We start from the raw sequence: 20,797 nt of genomic DNA on the forward strand, positions 1-20,797 counted from the left end.
ATTAGGGATGTTGCTCAGGAAATATTATTTTTTTACAATAATTTTCCCTGAAATACTTCCACATGTGGCTTCTCACACAGCTCTTCCCAAATAATCTACTTATGGAGAAGGCTTTCAGTTTTAGACTGCCTGCTCAAAAAGCATCAGCCTAGGAACCTTTGTGCTTGGGAAAGAATTTTGGGTCATATTTTGGTCTGTGCACTTCATGGGCAAGTTCACTTCTGCCCCATGTGAACTGAAGGTACAGGTAGTATATCCAGTTTTGGGTACCACAATATAAGAAGTTTTAAAACTAATTTGAATTGGTTCAGAGAAGGGCAATAAAGAGCAATATGGAAAAGAAGCTGTTTAGACTGGAGAAGGCAGAGGTAGTGGTGCTCTTCAAGTACCTGATGGGCTGTCACATAGAAGAGGGAACCAATTTCTCCATTGGTGCCCCAGAAAAAAGGACTAGATTCTAGCAGACTTCAGTTACAGGAGGGATGGTTTCAGTTTAACATCAGCAGAAACTTAAAGGCTAAATCAATTGGACAGTGGAACCAATGACCTACAGAGGTGGTAGGATCTTCCTCACTAGTGGTCTTAAAGCAAATGTTGGTCAGAAGTAGGTTAATTCTTGATTTTCTGCACTGAGCAGGAGGTTGGACTAGATACCTAGAACAACCCATCCAATGCTATGATTCTATGACATTCAACAATCCATTCGCTGAAAAACATTGGTTATAGTAAACTGGCTGCCATATCTCATATTCTTACTAAGTAATCCAAGGAACCTCAGGATTCCCAGAACACAGTGAGAAAACCACTTCACTGTTTTATCTTAGAGGAACGAAGGGATAACTGGCATTGGGGCGATATTATGAAAAGTAAGACAAAATACTGTACTTTATACTTGAATAGTACTACCGAAGGAAGTAGAGTTATTCCAGTTTGAGAACTGCAGTCTCTGTACGTCCTGGTTAAAAGCGGTGGGAGGGGGGACAGAATGGGCCTTTACTACAATGGCATCAAACTCATTATACGTTTCATGTGTCATCTAAATGAGCTGTGAAAATAACTTGTGTCCTGGGTTATCAGAACCCCAAATGAGAAGCATCAGTAAGATATTAAAAGTAATGAAAGGAGACTTCCACCCGCACATTCTCCAGCAAATTTACTTCATTTAACTCAGACAGATGTAAAGATAGTAAAGAACCCGCCATTACAAAGCAAAGTACTCCAAAGCAAGATGACAATGTTTGCCTTCCCCTTTTCTTTTCTTAATTAACATATTTATTGGTTTGGTGGTAGGGCTGTGCTAAAATCTGAAGTCTGCTCATTTCCCAGAAAGTTAAATGACAGTGAGCCTTAATGAGTGTTCACAAACACTACGCTTCATAAAGGCAATCAGGATGCAGAAAGACAGTTGTTCATGCTGCCACGTGTAAAGAGAATTGTAGAAGACTCATACTTCATTTGGTCAGGTGGTACGTGGAATCTATAGATAACATTTTTATCAGCTGCAACTAGTGCGTAGAACTAGCACATGCTGAGATAACAAAATTCCAGAATTTTGGAACGCTGAGGGCCATCTAGTCCAACCCCTTGCAATGCAGGAATCTCAACTAAAGCATCCATGACAGATGGCCAGCCGACCTCTGCTTAAAAGCCTCCAAGGAAGGAGAGTCCACAACCTCCTGAGGGAGTCTGTTCCGCTGTCAAACATCTCAAACTGTCAGTAAATTCTTCTTGATGTTTAGTCAGGATCTCCTTTCTTGTCCGTTGGTTTGGGTCCTACCCTTTGGAGCAGGAGAAAAAAAGCTTGCCCCATCTTCCATGTGACCACACTTTAGATGTTTGAAGATGGTTATCATCTCTTCTCAGTCTCCACTTATCCAGGCCACACATGCCCAACTCCCTCAACCATTCCTCATAAGGCTTGGTTTCCAGACCCTTGATCATCTTGGTGTCTCTCCTTTGCACACAGTGTTACTGTGGGTACATACATGTGCATGTATACCTGACTGACTGGGAACTTAAACTAAGAGTCATAGTGCACCATAGGGAATTTCATTCTTACATGGGGATGGGATAGTACTAATGGGATAGCAGCAAGATGGGATAGCAACAAGATGGAGCTAAAAGAATAGACAGTTTGTTCCAAAATAAAAAATATATAAAAACATTAATTAGATGAGCGGGGGGTGGGGGAGGCATAGGTCCTTTGTCTGCATGTTTCAGGGGTGCAAATTTGACAACTAAACTATATTTAAAAGAGTTTTATTTCATTCTTGCAATTAAGAGTTGCATTCTTATAACCAAGCCTTGCTTCTCAGTTGCACTATGTACATTTTGCATTCTTGTGGCAGTCCTGGTTCACATATAACATTCAACTATGATTTAAAATCACGAGGACAAGCTGCAGTGACCTTTAGGCTTCTTCTGCTCACACAGAGAGGTTATTGGGAGCATCCGCTTCTGTTTTAGATTAACCACAGTTTAGCATTAGGTCTGGACCATAAAGTGTTGGTGAAAGCAATCCAGCTTCCTAAACTATGGTTTGAAGTTGACTTTTCACTAACCATAGTTATGACTAACAGCAGTTTTTCTCGGAATAAAGACCACAGCAAAGCTGTGGCTGCTCTAGAATAGAAAAAAAGCCTCCAAATTCGGCCTCATTGAAAGAGCAGGTGGGATGGGCTAGTCAGGAAATCTGAGACTTGTTGCAGCTCAACCTTGCAATGCCAAACCATGGTTTACCTATACATACATATGCAGCCATAAACTTGTCTACTACTATTGGAAAACCTCAGATAAACCTTAAGAAAGGACAGAACTCAGTACAGTGGTACCTTGGGTTACAAACACTTTGGGTTACAGACTCTCCTAACCCAGAAGTAGTACCTCAGGTTAAGAACTTTACCTCAGGCTGAGAACAGAAATCATGCAGCAGCGGGAGGCCCCATTAGCTAAAGTGGTACCTCAGGTTAAGAACGGTTTAAGATTAAGAACGGACCTCCAAAATGAATTAAGTTTGTAACCAGAGGTACCACTGTATCTTCATACAAATTCATATACAAAGAGTATATTTGAATGTGCAAGAAATTGTATATAGATTGCTGAGCTCTAGCTTATGTTGTGTTTCTCCCTCTAACCCAAAATAATAAGTGGTTCATTTATACCCTGAAGCATAAGATCATTTCTACTAGAAGAAAAGATGAATGATAATATTCTTGAGCACAGCAAGAGGGGATTTATGCTCTTGGTTTCATTTAAAAGTGGTGGGAGTTTAGTGAATAACTCACTACATGTGTCTTGTTAAATTCTCTGTCTCGTAACAGTAGAAAATCATTTTAGGTTATTAATCTGCTTGTTACAGATAAATGCAACAATCTAATAAGCACTAAGAAGGAGTTTGTCCTGTTATAATAAAGGGCAAATATGTAGACAATCAGATAAAAACGTTTTTCTGAAATTACATTTTCAGATTTGTGTGCACTGAAACAAAAATATTTCCTATCTGAGATCCACTGCTGCTATTTGAAGCCAGTATTCCTACAAAGGGTCTTTAAACTTGTATCATTTTCAGCCATCAATCTGTAGCATTTCCTCTCTAACACATTATTTTGTTTTCTTTTTTAGAAAAGATACCCCCCTCCCGACAAAAAAGAGTTCTAAGGAAGTATGCATAGTATGTGCATATTAACTAAATATAGGAAATGCTAAAAAGATGATTATAAAAGTTGTGGAGAATTCAAAATTTTAGAGGCAGGGGATATTTTATTTGAACTGTTTTTAAGTGTGGCGTAGCTAGATTTGTCATACTAAGTTCACTGAGTTTGCAATGAGTTACTAAAGATTCTTATACTCTAGCTTTGTTTTAAAATGGTTATTAGTCATAACTATGGTTAGTGAAAAGTCAACTTCAAAAATGGTTTAAAATGGTTACCTTAACTAATACTTTACCAGGCAATATACTCATATAAACCAAGGTACTTTTCAGAGCTGGATAGTTGATAGGTACCATAGGGAGGAGATGCAGGTCTTGGGCCAGTTCTCAAATCCAAGTTCAGCCATTCATTCATTAGCTTAGCTTTGGGCAAATTACTAGTATTCTACCATTGCTGCAATGACTAGAAATGGAAGCTTCCAAACAAGGGTTCATTCCAACATGGAATTAAGGGTGCTTAAGTCTCTTGATTTCAGTAGGCTTCATTAAGTATGATCTGTGTTTATAAGCAGCCAAAATCATTATGCAGTTGATTTAAAAAAAGAAAGACCGCAGATCACTCATGGTTTGTTCAATGCATATTTTGTGAGGTTGATATCGTGCTTTTCTGGGAAACGGGGAGATCTCTAATCTGTGGTATCTATGACTTCTTTTCAGCGTGCGGCTTCATTTAGTTTTGTGAAATGCCATTTTACTATGAGATATGAAATATCCGGGGAGTTTCAAACGTCTTCATGCATATAGGTTTCCAGTCAAAAGGAGAAAAAATGTGTCCCTTTATATTTTAACATTCCCTTGCACTGGTATTGCATTTAAGGGCCAAACTATGTTAAGCACAATAGTTAAAAATAGGAGAGGCTAACCTTTGGCCTTCTAGATGTTGCTGGACTACAAGTCCTGTCACCACAGGCTATGAGCCATGTTGACTGATGGGGGCTAGAGGTCAACAACGTCACATATACTTTTGTAAACCAAAACGGGGGGGAGTGGCAGACCTATCGCCCTATAGATTTTGGTTTTCTCCCCATTAAGCATATTTTTATCTAGCTTTGTGGTAGCACCATCATTCTGATTATAATGGATGCTTGTACAAGGCTGGGGTAAGCCAACAGTTCTGGCAGGTGAGTTGACAGATTGATGCTAGATTTGGAAAGGTGGGGACATAAACTTTACAAAATGAAGTGTGTAAACCAGCTGCAAGAGTGCTGAACAGGTGCTAAATAATAATGGTGAAAAATAAATAAATGTCTTAGCTTTGTATTTTACAGTGAGGAGATGGGAGTTGGAGTGTGGGGAGGGGGGATGCCTGATTCCTTTTTTTGTGCTGCAAGGCAGCTTATCTTATTTAAAAAAACTGTGGTGGCTAGAGCACTATCTCATTTTTATTTGCTTTTAAATTGCCTGATTTGAAAACCAATTACTCCACTTTTGACAGAATAATTGGAAATAGAGAACCCTTGACTCTTTCCTGAGGTAGGTAAACAAAGCAACAAAATATAAGCTAATTGGTTGAGAGGAAGCTCTATCTTTTATCCTCTTTTGAAACTTTGAAAGTTGCCTCTGATGTGTTTTTGAACAAGGGGCTCCTATATAAGTAGTCACCCGCCCCACCATTTTCCATTGTTTGGGCAGCACTTTAATCCTCTACCATCCCAGCTTCTAAAACCGAGCATCAATGAGACTAAAACATAAATAAAAGCACCAATTAGCTATTACTACCATAAAACACTCTCCATCTTCTTGTCACACAGTGTAAAAAGTACCTCTAATTGCAACTGAAGAATGTAGGGGGGATAGCATCTATTGTGCTCTTCAAGGAAGGGGACAAATGGAGGAAGCTCCAGGTCAGTGTTTTGAGTGGTTTACTCATGATACTGCCCCAAAGTAGTACATTAATTCTTATTTCTATTTAAAGTTATCTTATGAAACTAGCTGAAGTTCTTGTGGGTAGTGATAATATAATTCATTACGAGGTACAGTGGTACCTCTGGTTACGTACTTAATTCATTCTAGAGGTCCGTTCTTAACCTGAAACTGTTCTTAACCTGAAGCACCACTTTAGCTAATGAGGCCTCCCACCGCCGCCACGACCACACGGTTTCTGTTCTCATCCTGGGTTAGAGGAGTCTGTAACCCGAAGCGTCTGTAACCTGAGGTACCACTGTATGCACAAAGCCACAGAGGAGTACTGTGATGAGCTGAGTCCAAGACTACGCTCTGCAGGGAAACAAGGATGCATAATTGTATGACACCACTAGATGCCCTGTTTGTGAAGGGCAAATGGCAAAACAACTTCCTACATAAAAACATGGATGCTAAATCCAAAAGGGCAAGTATTAAGGCAGAAGGAGGAATAAGACGAAGATCTTCTGATCGTTCCCTTAGCTCAAGCATTTCCACTGGCCAGACAGAAAGATTCACCCTTCATGCAATGTTCTTGGGGGTTTTCCTGACACTCCAAGTGGATTTGGGAGATTAGAGGAGGGAAAGCTCCTTTGCCCCGCAGGAGTCCTTTCACTAGCATGCCAGATTCAATGAATTTGGGCCGAATCATATTACTATATGGGTCATCATCTTTGAAAAAAGCATTAATGCACAATTACATAGTCATTTATAGAGGGTATCAGGCTTTAATATTATATGCTATAATCTCACTTGCCCAAATAATGCCACTGAAAGCAGAACAACAAGTAGACAATTGAAGGTTCAGGGTTGAAATTCATCCCTCAAAAGCTTGCCATCTGGAACGTATGAACATATAAAGCTAGTAGGGTCAGATCATTGATCTGCTGGCCTGGTGGCAGCAGCTCTCCAGAGTCTCATACAGAGGACCAGACCCACATCACCTGGTTCCTTCTAGCTTTTACTGGAGACACCAACTAATGGATCCAGAGAACTTCTGAATGCAGTGTGTGTGCTTCACCACTGAGCTAAATATAACTTCTAGTCCCAAAGTCCCCCACCCAATACACTAGTGCAAGTTCAAGACACTGTTCCCCCTAGCTGTGACATATAAGCGAAAAGCGCTTTAAATGCCTGAGTTGTGAATGGCAGAAACCAACACTGACAGAGCTATCCTGCGATTAAAATTAAGGGGATTTTGAAAACACACCTATTTGCACAGGCAGACCCCCTGATCTTTTGACCCCGAGTCTCCTGCTTTAATTGTTTTGCTTTTCTGTTTGAATGGGATTGTTTCCTTGGGTATTTTAATTATGGTTTATATTTTAATGTCTGTGTAATTGGTTTTTGTACCTGTAAACCACTGTAGAAGCCTATTTAGGCACTAAACCATAAATGGAATAATAATAAAGAATAACAGTTACTGTGCATCAGCTGTTCACTCCCACATGGAAGCCTAGAGAGATTAAATAGTGGTGAGAGAAGCTGGGATTAGGAAAGTTATACATTGTGGGGGTAAAGCAGAAGCAGCAAATGTGATGGGCAGTGGTGCTTTTCCTGACTGCTGAGTTCTGCTACTTGCCAAGAGGGTCAGGGGTGAGATGGAGGGAAGGTTGGCACAGTGCAAATGCCCCAGTGGAGCCAATCCATTGCTCATGCTGATGCACTTGCAACCTCTCCACTGCCTCTACCTGCCGCCGCCTCACTCAGCTGTCAGGAGCTCAAGGAAGTGACACTGCTTGCCCATGTCTTGGCTGCTGCTAGAAAGAAGCCCTGGTTAGAACCAGCATCGCCTCAGCCAGTGCTCAGTTGAAAAGGTGGTTGCTGTTAAACCATAGTTTTATAAAAGAGAACATACAATGCTGGTTACATTTTTAGCACAGACTCCAACTCATATAACAAAGCGCATATTGAAATATTGTCAAAGGAGGTGGGAGTTATTTCTTAAAAGGCTATGAGTTAGTTATCAAGCAGTCTCCTTTTACATTCAACGATACAAAATGGCAGGGAAGTAATCACAACAAGAAAATTGGCCTAAAGTTTATAATAATAAAAAAGCACCCTGATTGCTTGGTTTATAGTTAGGACTTTTATGGATTATGCTTAGATATAATTTCAGCCCTCCGGGTTATATTCACTTCATTCTGAACGCATCTCTTACATTATGACATTAAGCCAAATCCTTAGTGCTTATTTAGCATTTGAATTCTAAAGCAATCTATTGTAGAGATTGCTTTTTTATGTTCTTGTAGCGCTAAAGTGTGCAAATATTTATTCCTGAAAGGTTATGATTGCTCTAAATCAATCAAGCATATTGGGTGAGCATAAGGTATACTTAAATCAAGCAGTTGGACTTTATCCATACATGGAAAATTTAAAAATACATACTTAAATGGGCTGTAGATGCAAACTGTAAGTTAATTTTCACACAAGCATGCACACAATGAGAATGGCAAGGCTTATGTTAATATACCCAGTTGTAAAAAAAGAAAAGAACAGAAGGGTTTACAGAAATGAAGCAAGATGTGGCAGAGTTTGTCTGAATAAGAGAAACAGTTTGACATAACTTGAAAAGACAGTGTAACCCTTTCAGAAACATAAAGTAGTGCTATAAAAATTCCAGTATGTTATCTGTTCCTAAGCGCAGAACAGTACATGAGTATAATGAATAGGGAGAGCACCCTTTCAACCCATATAAACAATGAGAGGCACCGTTACCTTCCAGCCCACCCTCTCACGGAAGAATTGAAAACCACTTATTCATTTACCCATTCAGAAGCATTCCTGAAATGCTCTATAAAAACAATATCCATTAAAACAAAAACACAAAACCTATAACCGATGAAACAACAGTATAAAAACATAAAAGCAAATAGAAATAGAAATTTGGATCATGTTTTATGTGTGTGACTCTCCCAATCTTATATGTGTTTATAAGGTGTCTGAAGCAACTGCTGGTTGTAGCCTTGCATTTGGCCCTTGCCTCCCTCCCCAGGGAGCAGTTCTCTGAATACCAGTTGCTGGAAACCAAAGGAAGGGAGAGTAGTCTTATGTTTGGATCCTGCTTGCAGGTTTCCCACAGGCATCCAGTTGGCCACTGTGAGAACCTGATGCTGGACTAGGTGGGCCATTGGCCTGATCCAGCAGGCTCTTCATCTGACATGTTTCTGGATTTGGGATGGTGCAAGCCGATTCATCCAATGGTTTCCATTATCCTTTTGGGTTCAGTTCAAGCTGCTGGTGCTTCTCTGTAAAGCCCTTCTCTGCCTTGGGTCCTACATATTGTTCCTTCATCTGTCTCCCATGGCACCGTTGTCCTTCTCAGGCCCTGCTCTGAATTCCAGCACCACATGAAGTAAAAACTGCTGCAGAGAGAAGCAGGGTCATTATATTAATCACCCTGAGACTGTGGGATCAAGTTCCTGACATTTCCAGCCTAGGTTTCATGTTGTTTTGATGAGTGATGAATAAAGCATGAACTCTACTTGCCTCCAGTGTCCCAGTCAGTGTTACATGTGCAGCTCTGTGACTCTCCATTGCTAACAGTTCTAAGAGGCAGCCTCCTGTTTGGGGCAAATCGTTTTTGCTTCCATGGATTTGTCTTCTACAACCTTTTATCCATGCCACAGGCTTATATAGCCCTGTTCCCTTTCTTTTCCATGGATTTGTCCGCCCAAAATGAGTTTTGAAAAGCTTTGGCTTAGATCTTCTACAGGCAATAATTAAAACTCTTCTGGGGAACACAAGGATATTAAGGAGTGAGCATGAAATCGTCATTTAGGCCTATCTGTAATATCATTGGTGGTGCTTATGAAACTATCTTATTAGCTTTTTTGTAGCAAGTGGAAATACACTTTGCTTGTTAACACCAAGGCTTGTAGACACGTTACCAATTTTAAACGCAACTAGGTTGTTCTTTCCTTCAATTTGAATTAAAGTTGGCTTGAGGGAAATGTACCATAAGAAATGACAGTATAGATACAAGATAGATGAACTGTGGATCATGACATGTCTACATTGTTTCCCAAACCAACAGCGGGAGGATACTTGGTGCAGAGTAAACAGGAACATGTATACAACCTAACCATAGTTAGGTTACAGGTAGGTTACAGGTTACAGGTTACTAGTTACAGGTAGGTAGCTGTGTTGGTCTGCCGTAGTCGAAACAAAATAAAAAATTCCTTCCAGTAGCACCTTAGAGACCAACACGAAAGTTCATACATACAAACATAGTTGTGACTGAGAGCCTTAGTATTCACCTGTGCCACAATCCACTAGGGTGTGTTGCTACTTCTCATCAAATGATGCTCATGGTGTCCATAGAACAAAGGCAGATTTAGGGAGCACAGCTGGCTCGGTCACACATTACAGCCACTTAGATTAGCCTAAAGTTCTCTATCCCTTTATCTGTTATTTCTTGTTAGTCCTATGTATCTTTCTTGCATTTGTTGCATTTCTGGGCTTTACATATGTTTCCCCATTTCTATTGCCGTAAATGATGGAGTCTAAAAAAACACACACACCTAAGCAGTAGTAAAACGATTTATGATATCTCTTCCTTCCCTTTTTAAACCTGCCTTCATCTCATAAGAGGCTAGATACAGTGCTGGTTTATAGCCTGAATTCCAGGCTTGTCCTGTGAAAATGTAATTGATCCTATAAGAAACAATGCATTTAAAAGGCATGATAAAAACATACAAAAATGGGGAAAGCAGTAAATACTGGACTGTTGGTGCCAGGTATGTGTGTTTTAAAGCTGACCAGTGCTCAAATTTATGGGGTGGAGTTTTGGGAGAAGGAAGCAGATAAATTTATTTTTATTCTAAAAAGCTTAGGAAGAGTTGGGAGAGAGAGTTTTCCCCTTCTCTCATTTCCCCTCATTCAGAACTGATTTGGATGTTGCTCACTTCCAGTGGAGGATGGGGGGAAAATGTTTCTGTGTGCCAGCTGGGATTGCAAGCTCCCTATCCCCAGTTGCTGTTCCTGACACTTCAGTAATTGAGATGAAATTCTTCCCCCTGCCCCCTGTAGCAGGATAAGCTTCACCTGTTTTATTTCTTCATGCAGATCTCCTTGAGAAATAGGAGTAACCTTCCTCTCCCCTCCATACGTAGCAAGGCAGCAATCCTCACAGCAAACCATAATGGCTGGATTGGATTCACCATCTAAAATAGCCAAATTGCATGAAATGTTTCTACTCCAGTAGCAGCTGCCTGTACGGACACATGTTTGAAGTGATCCTTAGAAGACCGTGGTGTATTGGTGCATGTTATTAGAAACCATCAAAAGCCCCGTGAAATTCATTCTGGTCTGCACCATTTTCTCCCCCACCCTAAAACTGGTTTCTAGATTGGGGGGGAAGGGAAAGGAATCAGAAACTTATTGCTCTCATCACCACAGCACTGAAGTTGCTGACAGGAAGAGGAAGAAGGCACTGCTCTCCCCCACCACCACCCTTTGTGGGGTATCTGTTGGTGGAAAACTGGGCAATACAATGCCAGAGAATCTGGGCAGGTTTTTAACCAATGCAGCTAAAACACTATCCTAGAGCAGTGTTTCCCAACCGGTGTTCCGCGGCACACTAGTGTGCCGCGAGAAGTTGCCGGGTGTGCCGTGGGAGGGAGGCGGGCGAGTCGGGCTGCTTTAGCCCCGTGCGTGCTCTCCCAGCTGGAGAGGTGACGCGCGCCTATGGAGGCTCCTGCCATAGGCGCGCGTCACCTCTCGAGCTGGGAGAGCACGCACGGGGCTAAAGCAGCCCCCCGCGACCCTCTCCCCGCTGGAGAGGTGACGCGCGCCTATGGCAGGAGCCTCCATAGGCGCGCGTCACCTCTCGAGCTGGGAGAGCACGCACGGGGCTAAAGCAGCCCCCCGCGACCCTCTCCCCGCTGGAGAGGTGACGCGCGCCTATGGCAGGAGCCTCCATAGGCGCGCGTCACCTCTCCAGCTGGGAGAGCACGCACGGGGCTAAAGCAGCCCCCCGCGACCCTCTCCCCGCTGAAGAGGTGACGCGCGCCTATGGCAGGAGCCTCCATAGGCGCGCGTCACCTCTCCAGCTGGGAGAGCACGCACGGGGCTAAAGCAGCCCCCCGCGACCCTCTCCCCGCTGGAGAGGTGACGCGCGCCTATGGCAGGAGCCTCCATAGGCGCGCGTCACCTCTCCAGCTGGGAGAGCACGCACGGGGCTAAAGCGCGACCGTCTCCCGGCTGGAGACGCGGGGCTGGGGCGGGGGAAGCCCGAGCTTCTCCCTCCCCCAGAACGGGACCCAGAGCTCTGGGAGCTTGCGGGGCTGGGGGAGGAGGAAGCCCTCCGCCAGCCTCCAAACCATGTCGGGAGACAGCGGGTGGGCGCGCTACGCCTCTCCCGCTGTCTCCCGAGTTTGCGGGGCTGGCGACGGGGAGGAGCAGGCTTCTCCCCCCGCCAGCCTTCTAACCAAGTCGGGGGACAGCGGGATGGCGGCGTTCCTTCGGAGGACGCCCCGTGCTCCGCGCTGGTGTTGGCCAGCCTTGCGCACCCAGGGGATCTCCCCTCAGGAGCGCAAGGCTTGCGGGCAGCGCAGAGCACGGGGCGCCCTTCGGAGGACGCCCCGTGCTCCGCGCTCGTGTTGGCAAGCCTTGCGCACGGGGGGGCGCGTGGGGCGCCCTGAAACAGAGGGTTCCCCATGCTGCGGACTGTAGCCTGCCGCCCGATGCGCGGGGCGCCCTGAAGCAGAGCGCCCCTCGCGCCAGGCAGACATGGGCCAGCCCCACAAGCTCGGGGGACAGCGGGGAGGCGCAGCACCGCCATCCTACTGTTCCCCGACCTGGTTTTGGGGGGGGGGAAATAAAGGAAAAAATTTTTTCCTTTATTTCCCCCCCCCCCAAAAAAAGTAGGTGCGTCCTATGGGACGGAGCGTCCTAAAAATACAGTACTTACTATTTCATAATAAAGTAATTATAAAATACCGGTACTTTCTTTGTGTTTATTTGATGCCTATTAAAGAGAGTTACTTTATATATAGTCAATATAGGCACAGAGTTAATTTTTTAAACATTTTCTAATGGTGGTGTGCCTCGAGATTTTTTTCATGAAACAAGTGTGCCTTTGCCCAAAAAAGGCTGGGAAACACTGTCCTAGAGCAGCAACATGGGAGGGGGGTTTCCAGCTGCCCTACCCTTTCCTCTTGGAAGTCTGATAAAAAGCTCTTGCAGGAGATGGACTGCGAGCAACATCTTGGGAGGGGAGGACTAAAGTGAAACTGTGAAGCTGCCTTGTTATTTTTGCTCCTGGATGCTGCATGTTGCTATATGTATAGTACTGAACTGTGGTTTTTATGTTACTCAATTTTTGTTTTGCTATGTTATTAGGAAATGGTTACTACATTGTTGATTTGCTATGTTATTAGGAAATTGTTTTTGTAGTGTTGGTTTGAAATGCATCCCAGTTTCTTTGTTGTATGCATCTTTCGACATGATTTTTGTGTGTGGAAAAGTGGCATACAAACAGAATGAATGAATGAAAGAACCCCTGCCGTCCATGGAAAGTAATGCAGCCATTCACCCATAAAAGGCTGCTGTGGTCATCTGCCACTATAATACACAGCGGTTTGCACAACTACTATTTTAATTGATTAAAAACAAGAAGTCTGCATTTAGAGAAGTTGATTTACAGAGGCCAACATACATGAAACCCTCCAATGAATTTCAATAGATAGCTAAGATTAGGGGCTATTTTACTGATTTTTGGTCTTTAATTGTGTTTTTATACATTTATCCTTGTTTTGAATTGAATTATGATGGTTCTAAGTATTTTTTGTTTTTAGTGGAATGTGGATTTCAGCTTTGTTTTATTTTCAATTTTATTTGTACATCGGTTGAATAATTTTTATCATTCTTCTAAACGAATGAATGAATGTTTTGTGCACCCATGGGTGTGCAAAGATAAAGAAAGAGGATGCATATACTAAATGACAACATTGGTTTGAGGGTTCAACTAGTTCCTTGCCTGTTGCTATGCTACCCACTGAATATCAAGCCTTCCCAGTCTGGATCCTGGATTTATTTGCACAGATAGGATTCTAAATTTTGACATGTGGATTATTCTGGAGGATATGGCATTTTCAATCTGCCTTGAAGCACAAAGGAAAAAAAACAGCTGCTGAGAGTGGAGTAAGCACATCTCTATAACCAAGTTGAATCATGAAATGCCTGTATTAAAAACTTGAGCAGCATTGACTATTATTGGACATGAAGATTGGTGCTGTCTTTTGGCCCCATAGTTGGTGACTGTGATGGCGGTGGTAAGAGCAAAACGGACAAAGATGAGATGGCTGGTGCCAAACCATTATTAGCTTAATGGCCTCGGCCCAGTATACCTGAAAGAGTGTCTCCACACCCATCGTTCAGCCCGGATGCTAAGGTCCAGCTCCGAGGGCCTTCTGGTGGTTCCCTCACTGCGAGAAGTGAGGTTACAGGGAACCAAGCAGAGGGCTTCCTCGGTAGTGTTGCCCACCTTGTGGAACACCCTCCCAGCAGATGTCAAGGAAATAAACAACTATCTGACTTTTAGAAGACATCTGAAGGCAGCCCTGTTTAGGGAAGTTTTTAATGTTTGAAGTTTTATTCTGTTTTTAATGTTCTGTTGAAAGCCGCCCAGAGTGGCTGAAGAAACCCAGCCAGATGGGCGGGGTAGAAATAATAATAAATTATTGTTATTGTTACTAAGCTGAAATTCAAAGGTGGGCTAGATTTGGGAGTTCTAAACTGGAGAATGTCCTTTCTAAACCCCCTCATCTATTTCTGAAACTCTTCTGCATCCCTTCCACTGGCTCCTTTTTATGCTATTCAGTGAGGACTCCTCAGATTGGATGTATTTTTTATAGCAAGATGGGAGTAAAAATGAAGTGGGTTTATTTATTTTTCAAGAAATGTATTCATGTAAATATTATAATTGTGTTGTAAAATATTTGCCAAGAAATAGTAATTGCTAACAGCATCTGATGATGCCCAAAGTTTTAAAAAAAAAATAGAAAAAGAAAAGATGGGGGGGGAAGGAACCAGATTAGTAATGTGCTCATTATGGGTTTGCATGCAGGTGCTGCTTCTAGGATGGATACCCGAATGACTCCTCTGATGCCAACTCAAGTCACCAGGGTAGCGGCTATCTCTTCACCAGCTGTGACATTCATGGCAACCAATTTGGTGGATCAGACATTAACAGGTGTGTTTCTGTTTCGCTCTCCTGGTTATACTGCTACAGCATATGTTGAATATTTGCATATTTTTCAACCAGATACTTTCCCACAGCAATAAATGCCACAGTAATAAATTGAAAAGCCCTTTTAACAGAAATATTTGTAAATGGTACTGAATCTATTGTGGTTACACACAACAAGGGATCCAAAATATATACAAATCAGATACATTTTTTACATATTCTGTTCCAGACCATTGCATCAGAGGGTGATATTGCCTTATGGAGCATGAGCATATTTTTATTTATTTATTTGGCAAGATTTATATACCACTTCATTAAAAAATAATAAGTGGTTTTCTTTTTTCCCCCAATGTCACCTCATGTGTGATTTGTTGTTGTTTAGTCGTGTCAGACTCTTCATGACCCCATGGACCAAAGCATGCCAGGCACTCCTGTCTTCAAGTGCGATAGAGTACCTTAATTCAGTAGCCCTCTTCAGGCATCTATCTCAACCCATGGGGGTTAAATTTTGGTGCTGCTGTTGTTGTTACCCTTCCCATCTGGCTGGGTTTCCCCGGGTTGATGTGACTGACTTTTGGGTTAGAATGTTTGTAGGAAGACTCAGTGTTTGAGCTTTTATTTTTGTCTTCAGGTTAGTTGGTGGGGATATAATTTGATTTGTGTTCCGGTGCTGCCATTGTTGTTAGTATATTGTTTGATTTCATATTGAGTTGTATTTAAGTGACATATTGTTTCATTGCAATTCAATGTTGTTCCTTGAGCTGGGATTGTGTGAACAATGATGAGTGGTTTACAAGTAATTTAAATGAATAAAGGCATGGAGGGGGGGGAGACATTCACACTAATTAAGTTCCTGTGGGGGGAAGAGTGGTTAGTGTACGGTTGCCATATTTCAAAAAGTGAAAATTGGGACATAAAAGTTGTTGAGCTATTTTAAAAGGAATTCGACGAAATTTGCACTTCCAACATGGGCTCCCATACGTCCACATTTTTTCGGACATTTCAGAGATTTCCACCCGAATGCTTTTTATGAGGGCCAAATGCAGGCTATGTCTGGGAAATTCTGGACGTTTGACAACCCTGTTTGGCTCCTCAACAGTAGTTTTCACTTCCACAAGTTTATTGTTGGAATTTGTTGATATGGAATTAGCCATATTTCTTATTGCTGCAGTGTTCATTGGTGCTACAAGCATCTAGGTTTCATTATATATCAGCTGGTTCATACACGGAATACAGCTGCAGCAGTATTGGCCACACGCAGAGACACACCCCAGTTTGGTGTCATTCACAAATTGGATGATGCTTCAACACCTTCATCCAAGCCAATTAGAAACATGTTGGACAACAACAGGCCCAGGACAGAATCCTGCATCCCTTCCTCTTGTTAAAGAGAGGCAACCGTTTCAGGCATTGCATTATGACTGCAAAGGATGTCAAGAAAGTAGAAGTGTATGTGTGGATGGCTGACTGCTTACAATACTCTCCAGCTGCACCAATTTAACACATACAGTGTCTGTCTTTTCCTTGCATATGTTTTGATGGGTATTTAGTCTTTTCCCAGTTGCTGGAGATTACCCATCAGTTGGACTGCCACTCTGTCACAATAGTGTGTATTTCACTGGAGAAATTAATGCCACAACATCGTCAATGTGTTCTGAATTTTGAAATGCTAAAAACATTCGTCTTTTGGGAGTGGTATTATTTGCAGCAATGAAATGGAACAAATTTAAGGAACCTACATTCGAAAGGTGATTTTGAATATTTTGAAGAGATGCTTATTTTGATGACTTCACAAAAGCGCTTCTTTTATTGGACATCCTCCCGTTGCAGTGTCCCTAAACCGTTGTTTGCTTTTTGTGAAAGAAATGTGCATAATTTTCTCTGCCAATGCTTGGAGGGCACGACTTTGGATTTCAATACATTCCGTAGAGCCTGTGATGGACATCTTTAAATAATTTCCTGGATCCATGTAGAGCAAGGCATTTCTTGGCCACATATAACTTAAAATTTACATTAAATGAATGCTACCAAGAAATGTATCAAGATGGATGTCATCATGCCTAGGAAACAGTATATATTATTTGAGTTTCAGGATCCAGATATCAGTTATTCAAGTCTGAAATGTGACATTGTTATCAGGAAGCAATTGAAACAGAGATGTAATCTGGACAGATTTCAGAGCATCTTTCTGGGAACAGACAAATGTTACCATTTCTCCCACTCCTGCTTTTCCTTTTGTGTCACTCATAGGTCATATCCTCTATTTCTTCCCACACAGACCCCACACACCCCACTCTGGTGTCATTTTCCTAACTGCCTTTAGCTATTCTTTCTTCTTTTTGCTAGGGGTGGGGGAGACCTTTGGTTCAGTTCACATTTTGTTTGAATTTTTGTAATTCACACTTCCTGAATCAACACACACATGGAAATTCAGCTCTCCTTCAAAATTTGCACTTCAAAAATTTGATTTATTTCTCCAACCAAAAAACTGGCATAAAAATATATGTGATAGGAGGAAATGTCATAAAAATGCATATATTGCTGAAAATAAGGACTCCTTTTATTGAGGAAAATGGCAAAAAAAGTATTTTAGGCAAAATTGCTAAAATAATAATAATAATGTTGGAGAAATGTGCGCTAAAATGCTGGCAAATGTTTGTGATTTTATTTTATTTTTTAGTTCCAGCCTACTGCAAAAACGTGAGAAACCAAAACAAATAGATTCCTACCTTTTGTTTTCCCCTATCATGTTCAGTTTTCCATCTTAATGTCTTCTTCCATATTGGTCTGATTTATTTTTTAAGTGCTTTATAAAGCAATATAAAGCAATATTTGTATCAAAAAACGGGAAAGAACTCTGCAGATCCTGAATTAAGGATCAGGAATTACTAATGCAGCTCACCAGCCAAGTATTGCAACCTGGTTTTCTGTGTGTTTGGCCTCAAATTTCAAAAACAGGGGGTTGTCAATCACCTGGCTGATGAACTGTATCAGACTTGATGGATCTTAAGATGTACAGACTTGCTGTAAATCAAGAAAATGATTGTTTGAGCCCCACTCCTTGAAACAGCAGTTTCCCAGCACCGTAGCTGTTCAGTGTAGTAGCTATGAATCAGGGGTGAGAAACATTTTTAAGCCCAAGGCCTGCATCTTCTTTTGGGCCTCCTTCTGCCAGTAGAAAAAAGTGGACACAGCAACAGATGTGGTTCTTACCTTTGTGCAGTAGGCTACATTTCAGCAACACAAAAATTAAAGTGCTCTCTCGCTTTCTCTCTCTCTCTCTCTGAGACACACTCTTCTCCACATTCCATCTAGGCAAGCGAAAGGCAAGGAGACAGTTCAAGGACACATTCCAAATAGCCAAAAGCACTCAAGAAGGATGCAGAGCAGGGCTAGTAAGGTGTGTGATCTAGGAAGAGGGCATGTGGTCCAGGCAGACTCCCAAGTGCTAGCTAAGCCTGGAAAGACACTGACATTCCTGTATAAAATATAGCTGCAATAGCTAGCAATAGCTATTAATTGCTCCAGTTTCCTCTGTTGGGCTCACCAGTTGGATTCCAGCTCCTCTTTCTCCCTCTTGGCTCAGAGAGCAGATAGACAAGCCTGTGGAGCCCTGTTCCTGTGCAGGGCATTCATAATTTGAATCAAGCTGAACTCCTGGCCCCACTTCTGAGATTGCATCTGTAGGCTAATCCTGCTCCTGACTTCCATGCCTTGCATACATTGCAAATGAGATCCTATGTGTGAGCCACATAGGATGACTGTGCTGAACATATGGATGTTGGAGGACAGTGTTAACCAAGGGATGTGACATCAGGGCCAGGACACTACTCATGCTTCAAACTGTGAGTAACTCATGAACAGGTGGTTGGAGGAGGAGGATTCACCCATCACATGCAGTTATCTAACCAGCCAACTACCAACATCTGTGAATATCCATGAGGTCTTAGGGTGGTGGGAGCTGGTTCCACTGAGGTTCAATTGACCAATATCCTCTAAAACCAATAGGCAGCTGCATCACTAAGACACAGCTGTTCTCCAGTAGTGGATTATTGTGATCTGGAATCTATCAACTGCATATTATGGAATGGATTGTGCTCCATTTTGTCCCAGGAGGATTATAATGGCTTGGAGAACATTATTTGAACTCAGTAGAGAATTACTATGTGTACACATTGTGACATGATGCACACATTGTGTACATATTGTGTACACTAATCCAAAGTGTGTATTTTTGGAGGAGATGTTTATGTTGTAAATGATACCTAAACAGAGCTAGCAAAGGAAATGTCTCCACTGTTTTGCCAGAATGAAGATGAACAGCGAGGACTAAAAATGTAGCGCAGTTTCAATAGCATTGTGTTGTCATGCAGAAATCCATTAATGGATATATGGGCATCCCTGGTTTCTCTGTATGTGGCATCTCTTCAAAAGTAGGCTCTTTTGATTTATTGTTTGTAATCTGTATATCATTGTCTCTTGCACACATGATTGCTCCCTGCATTCTGCCATTAATCACACTGTTTTTTAGCAGAGGCATCAACAGAAATACTTGCAGTGATGTGCTTCACTTTTCAACAGGAAGGAAGCGTTTCAATCATTAGCTATTCATTTCTCAGACATTTGGCTATGTTTGTCACCTGAGAAGTTATGTGCTTTGGGGTCCTACAAATCTATCCTCATGAATAACTAAAATGTACATTTGTTTGTTTCCTCACTGAAAAGAGTTTCTTTTGAAAACGTTGCAAAAACATGACCATCAGCATACGAAAGCTTCATAAAGATCATTGGTGTGATAGAGTAAGCTATTACTCGTTCTGTTAATTCACATTATGATGACTTTCAGTTGATGGATTACCGATATTTTATTCATCATGGCATGGAATACTTTGGCTGCATTAAGCCTTTTGGTGGGAATCATTTCTTGTAAATACTGCCATGAAGTTTGATCAATAGTTCCCTTAAATCAAACCAGCAGTTTTGTAACAAGCTGTTTGGAAATCATCATTGTTCAATACAATTTATATTTGCTTGTAAGATTTTATTTAGTGCCGAACTTCCCTAATATACAGTACCTTCCTTAAGATTTATGGTTATGTAAGGTAATGACACCAAACTTGGCAAAGTCTTGGAAACTTGGAGCATAAATTGGCACGTTCACAAAACTGGGCAAACTGCCATGAAGCACCTCCATGGCTGGTAGTTCTTGTCTGGCTTAGATTTCAATCTGAGCCACAGATGAAATAGTGCTTCTGTCCAAACAAAATGCAGGGAACCAGTCTGGAATGGATTCAAATAACCATCACACAGGTTAGTTTGAGAAGTCACTGTGTACCATCTACCTGCCCATCATCAAGTGATCTCTGGGCATCTCACAACAAAAAGATACAGCACTCATGAAATAAATCAAAATATTTTAAAAACAGTGTTATACAAAAACGACACTCCATTTCCCTTCTCCACTTGCTATTGACCAGTGCTTTTAGATGACTACATCCCCAAAAGCTGGTGGAAGAGGAAAGATTTCAGCTGGTGCTGAAAAGTAACAAAAGCAGGCAAAGGGAATCTCGGGCCAGGAGCCAAATGTTGTCCTTTTGGTCTCTTTATCTGGCTCTAAGACTCTTTGCAGGCCATTGGTCTGGCCGGAATGTGTCCCTGATCTCTGATAATGCTTCTTGCCTGTCTGGATGGAAGATAGAGAGGGACCAGCTTTCACTACAAAGGAAAATTTGTACATTTGTTGGTCTGTCCACTTTTGCATCTAGTCCCTCACATCACTGGCATGTGATACCCACCCCCAGGAGATAGCCCTGAAGGGAATGTGGCCCCTGAACTGAAAAAGGTTCTCCATCCCAGAGCTATAGTTTTCACTGTTGCTGAAGCATTGGTTTGGTTTGAAACTGAATGTTTTTTTGCTACTGTTTTAGTCATTTCTGCTTTATTTCTATGGCTTTTTTCATGTGGAACCTTGCATTTTAAATCAGCCTTGGACT

The 20,797-nt window shown here is 41.9% G+C and overlaps 1 protein-coding gene across 2 annotated transcripts in view; it reads left to right on the top strand.

Annotated features, from left to right (window-relative positions):
• TCERG1L (transcription elongation regulator 1 like) overlaps positions 1-20,797 on the top strand; it is a 159,146-nt gene that overhangs the window by 87,805 nt on the left and 50,544 nt on the right. For both annotated transcript variants that reach the window (XM_083741068.1, XM_083741067.1), the window contains exon 5: positions 14,682-14,807. In XM_083741068.1, the coding sequence (XP_083597194.1) occupies positions 14,682-14,807 (126 nt within the window). The remainder of the gene's footprint in view (positions 1-14,681; positions 14,808-20,797) is intronic.

This window comes from Podarcis gaigeae (assembly GCF_964106915.1).
Source record: "Podarcis gaigeae genome assembly, chromosome: 5".
NCBI lineage: Eukaryota > Metazoa > Chordata > Lepidosauria > Squamata > Lacertidae > Podarcis > Podarcis gaigeae.